General features: G+C 29.0%; 1 protein-coding gene across 1 annotated transcript; it reads left to right on the forward strand.

Annotated features, from left to right (window-relative positions):
• Positions 1-2,455: 2,455 nt before the first annotated feature.
• Positions 2,456-5,186, forward strand: LOC122538816. The gene is made up of 2 exons (XM_043673233.1): positions 2,456-2,480; positions 4,822-5,186. Exons 1-2 carry the CDS (start codon positions 2,471-2,473, stop codon positions 5,178-5,180), a joined length of 369 nt encoding a protein of 122 aa, XP_043529168.1. The 5' UTR covers positions 2,456-2,470; the 3' UTR covers positions 5,181-5,186.
• The last annotated feature ends 91 nt before the right edge of the window (positions 5,187-5,277 follow it).

Here is a 5,277-nt window from a genome sequence, read left to right on the forward strand (position 1 = left end):
TTGAAAGCATTATGCTTTTTTTTTTTTTTTTTTTTTTTTTTTTTTACAATTTTTCTACTTTTAATCTCTGGTGGAAATTTAATTGTTGGTTTAATCTAGTGTTAATATTATAGATACGTGAAATTGTAATATTTGTTCGAAATTTGTTGGATTTTCAAGAGGACGTGTTTTAAACGAAACGTTTGAATTTTAAAGCAGAGATTCGATTGTCGTTCGATATTGTAAATACACATATTTAAGTTCCACGACATGCTTTGTTGAATTCTAAAGAAGACTTGCTTATCTATGAAATTAAAATCGTTTCAAAGTGTTCAAATTATTAAGTGCATAATTATTCACAACAACGAAGATATCTGTGTCGAAAAGAAGTTTTAAAACAAAATTGATTTACAGATCGTTTCAGATTTTAAACTAAATTCGATCACAGAGAATTACAAAAGTTTGACTCAGTAGAAGTGTTGTTAACGTTTGTTGTTTCTCCAATGGATTATTTGAGTATCTACGAACAATGTGGAACAAGAGACAGCTGTTTGATAAAAATAAATTTGTCTGAGAAAGCACTGTGATTTTTCAAGACTGAGTACATACTTAAAAGTTAGTTTGATAACAATTGAATCTGTGTGATAGAAATCCATCCTTGCTAATAAAATTTTGACGAATTAGGTAGGACAGAGATACTTTTTATATTATATTATAGGTTACTTTTTATATTATACTATAATATAGGTATTATAATTATATTATATTTTACCTATATTATAATTTTATATTATATTATAATTATAGCTTTTATATTATATATAATACAATATATTATAATATAGGTTATATTATATTATAATATTATATTATATTATAGATTGGTACATATTTTTCGTATAAACTAAGATCTAGAAATATTTATGTACTCAGTGTCTCATAAAATTCTTCGTAAAATCATAAATTTCATACATTCCAAGATTCTATAATATTTCACCTCTTCGTTCGAAATCAAATTCCACGCTAAATTCATCTCGACCTGCTTTAAAAAAGATATTGCTACGCTTCCGCATGTCACTTCGAGGATTACAAATCATTATTATTGTATTGCTGTATTCAAAGTATAAGTCACTTAATAAATCGCGCGCCAGTGGTCGATTTACCCGGTGCTAGGTGAACGTTACTATTTTTGTCGTCGATCGCCGGCATGGTATTTGGTCAGCCAGTTTGAAGGGCTCTCCGATTCATCGGAAACCACCAAACTTAGCCGTCCAAACTTAACTTTTACAGCCTTTCAGCAAACCGTAGAAACTTGGAAATCGTGTAACCAACTTCCTTCCGAGAGAGAGAGAGAGAGAGAGAGAGAGAGGGAGAGAGAGAAAGAGAAAGAGAGAGAAGAAGGAAAGCAGAAAGGAAACGAAAAGAAGGGATTTGCCAGTTTCATTCTCTGTAAATATAACGGGGCTCGGTTTGTGGTCTCGGCTGTACCTAGCACTCGCGAGCGAATGTTTCGTGATTTGCGAGTAAATTCAGGACGAAGCGGAGCCGAATTTTCCGCGGTCCAGATATGTCGGAATGAATTCTCGGTCCGAGCGTGTCGCATCTTGGTTTCTCGCCAATCTACGAGCTTCTTCCGATTTACTTAAAATGCACAGTTTACGATACATTTAGGTTAGATTCATATAGTTTACGATACGTTTAGGCTAGATTCATATAGTTTACGATAGCGTTTAGGCTAGAAAGCCAGTAAATTTGGAAATTTCTTTCAATAAATTGGAACTTCTTTGAATATATTAACTGATATATTAAATATATTAAATATATTAAATATATTAAATATATTAGTTAACTGATATATTAAATATATTAGTTAACTGATATATTAAATGTTGCCTAATATAATAACTAATATATTAAATGAAAATATTGGTCAATTGGAATAATCGGTTTACTCGAAATTATCATGTAACCTTATATTGATCTCACAGTTGATTTCCAGTGACTTCTAGATTTTGATAGATTTTTGTGGAATCTTTTTGGAAGTATTGGTTCAACTGGTACCTTCGTTTCTGAAATTATTGTTTATTATTGTATTGTCTGTAATTTTATAGATTTCAATCAATTCCCATCGACTTATAAACGATCTTTGTTAGTTACACATCTAATCAAAACGTTAATGCTTTAGAACGTTAAATATATTAATTATATTTGAAAGATCGAAAACTGAAAGTTCAAGCTAAAGCTGGAGTTTTTCAACTAAACCAGATGATAACTACAATCTGCCTTTGTTAAATCGGAACCAAAATTCACACCACGTAACTTAATATTACAAACTAAAGAACTGATTGTCAAAAATTTTAAGCTTCCTCTAGAATGAGAGAAAGAAATCAGTTGTTCGATCTGGTAGCTTTAAAAACAAAATCTGTGCAAAATTCACTGAAATTTCTGAATGCTTCATCTGTTTACCCAGCAGTTAGATCTCCCTTCTGAAATGGAGAAAGGTGCGAAAATTCTAAAACAACTAGATTTTTTACTAATATATTTACTAGATTTTTTCATCTGCATGATTTGTAATAGATTTAGTTCATCTGCATGATAATTAATAATAAAGAATTTTTTATTAATTTTATTTTAAATAAATTAAATATTTAATTTTAATAAATTACATATAAAATATTAATTTAATTAATAATTCAATCGTAATTATATTTTATTTTATTTTTTGTAATTTTAAAAAAATTAAATAAAATTTTATATAATCTATATAAAATAAATTTATATATTAAAATATGTAAAAATTTAAATTTATTAATAAAATAAATAAATTATTTATTACTAATTAATGAAAATTAAATAAAAAAATTAAAATTAATAATTATAAATTAAATTCCAATAAATATAATAATAAATTTAAATTAAATAGTTAATAAATTTATTAAAATAAAATAATATTATATAAAAATAAAAAAAAATTATTAAATAAAACTCAAATCATTTATATAATATAAATTTATATATTAAATTAATAAAAATTTAATATTAAATTATAATTAGAGGAACACGAAGGTATATTCATAAAAAATCTAGTAAATATGTTAAAAATCAATGTTAGATATTAGTTTATCTCAATCTCACATTGTCTCTAAAATTGTCTTTTTTATCGTTATTATTATTATTATTATTATTATTATTATTATTATTATTATTATTATTACTATTACTATTATTTGACAACGTTCTCGCATTCCGTTTCTGGAATTCTTCACAATTGAAAATCGAATAAACGCGGAATTTTTCCGGGTCAGTTGCGCCAGCCGCGCGGATTCGATGATCCGATTCTAGCGTGGCATCGACTAAACGGGCCAACTATTAATACATTCGTGAATCAAGGGAACAGATCGATGCGGATCGATGATCAAACGGCCGTGATTTCGTATCACTGTGACGTTTCGTAGTTTCACTGCTTATTATTAGAAGAATGACAACGTTTCAAAAAAATCTGTAGAAATTGAACGCACCTGGCGTGTTTGGCGAATTTTTAAAAGAATTAACTAATGAATTGTGTGTAATTAATTGAAAACTGACCAATTTTTAGATAACAGTGGCGATGCTTGAAAGATAATTTAAATAACATCGACTAATATATAATATGATAATACTAATATATAACATAATACTAATAGTAATAATATAATAATATAATCGTGATATGAGTTTCCTATTTTTATTGAGACGCTGTGAAGTATTTTTTTTTCAAATTTAATTTTCCTCTATCATAAGCTATAAAGTAATAAAACTTGAAACGATTGACACTACTCAACTCTTTCCTACGTTAATAAGAATAATTTAATTATATTAAATATAAAAATGTAATATGACAAAAGTGATCATTTTTGTCGAGACTAAATTAGTCTAAGTTGCAATAATAAAATTTGAAGCGTTTGATACTACTCGGCTATTACTTCAGTAAGAATTTAATTGCATTAAATATAAAAAAACAATTTCCCTGCTTCTATTAATATCCGTTTATATTTCAATTTTCTAAAATTTAATTTTCGTCGAGACTAAATCCTCCAAGTTGCAGTGAAAATATTTTAAGCGATACGTGATTTTTTCCCTATGTTGTGCTAGTAAGAATTTTTTTAGTTTTTTTTTTATTAACGTGCTCCATTTTGTCGAGTGAAATTATATTTGGTTGCGTGCTTCTCTTCGATGCCAAGTTGTCTGGAGTTTAGCGTGACGAGAGAATGTGAATGAAATTTGGGACATCTTTTAGTGACATCTGCCTTGTACATATTTTAAACCTCTTTCCACTGTTTGTACCCCAATTATTTTAACAAATTGTTCCTCTTGTAGAATGACACTGATGGAGAACTATATAATTAACTGTCTTATCAGTCACTTAAGTTGTACCTACTTCTCTCAAGATTTAGAAATACTTTACTTGATGTTGGTGTTGAGAAAGAGGATACAATAGTACAAATTTTAAATACAGAATAGAACCTCGTATCAATTTGTCACATATTATTTACATACTACTATTTACATAAACATTTAATTATTAACCTACATTTTACCTATTTAACAACCTATTATTTACATAAACATTTAATTTAGCAAGTATGTATTTTACCTTCCTTCAGAATATAACAAACAAATTAAGAATATAACAAACTAATCAAAAAATTCACACTTGCAGACACTTGCAAACTTTTAGCCATTAGTCGAACCAGAGAAATGTTCCATGAGCCAAAAATAAAATAAAAATAAAATAAAATAAAAATAAAAGAAAAAAAGCACGCAACAATCTATTGATATCCCAATTAATCATCCTCGAATTAGGTGGCTGGCAAAGGGAAGAGGTGAGGAAGACTGAGGTGGAAAAAAGAGTACACGACGAATTAGTCGAAAGATTGCCCGCCGACGAAATGCACGCGGCAAGCACCAGCGACAAGCACTTCTCTTCGGAGAAGTCCGAGGATGGAGGCGAGAGCCAAGTGCTGACCAAAATGTCCCAGACCATCACAGAGTCCTCTACCACCCACACGACCACGAAGAAGGAGTATGTCTCGTCGATGACGTCCTCGACCTTGACGAAGTCTGGACAAGAACCCAGCAGCGTTAGCGTGAAAACTACTATTCATAGCACGGCACAGTCGTCCTCGGAAAATGGAACGCCCCCTGTTGTTCAGGTTTGTTAATCGCGAATTGAAAGGAAATCTACACTATGGCAGAATATTTAGTAATTTAATTGAATTGTTGGGAAAATTTTTGATACATTGATTCTAGAGTTTAATC

The sequence above is a fragment of the Frieseomelitta varia genome, unplaced genomic scaffold, assembly GCF_011392965.1.
Source record: "Frieseomelitta varia isolate USP_RPSP 00005682 unplaced genomic scaffold, Fvar_1.2 scaffold_1792, whole genome shotgun sequence".
Lineage (NCBI taxonomy): Eukaryota > Metazoa > Arthropoda > Insecta > Hymenoptera > Apidae > Frieseomelitta > Frieseomelitta varia.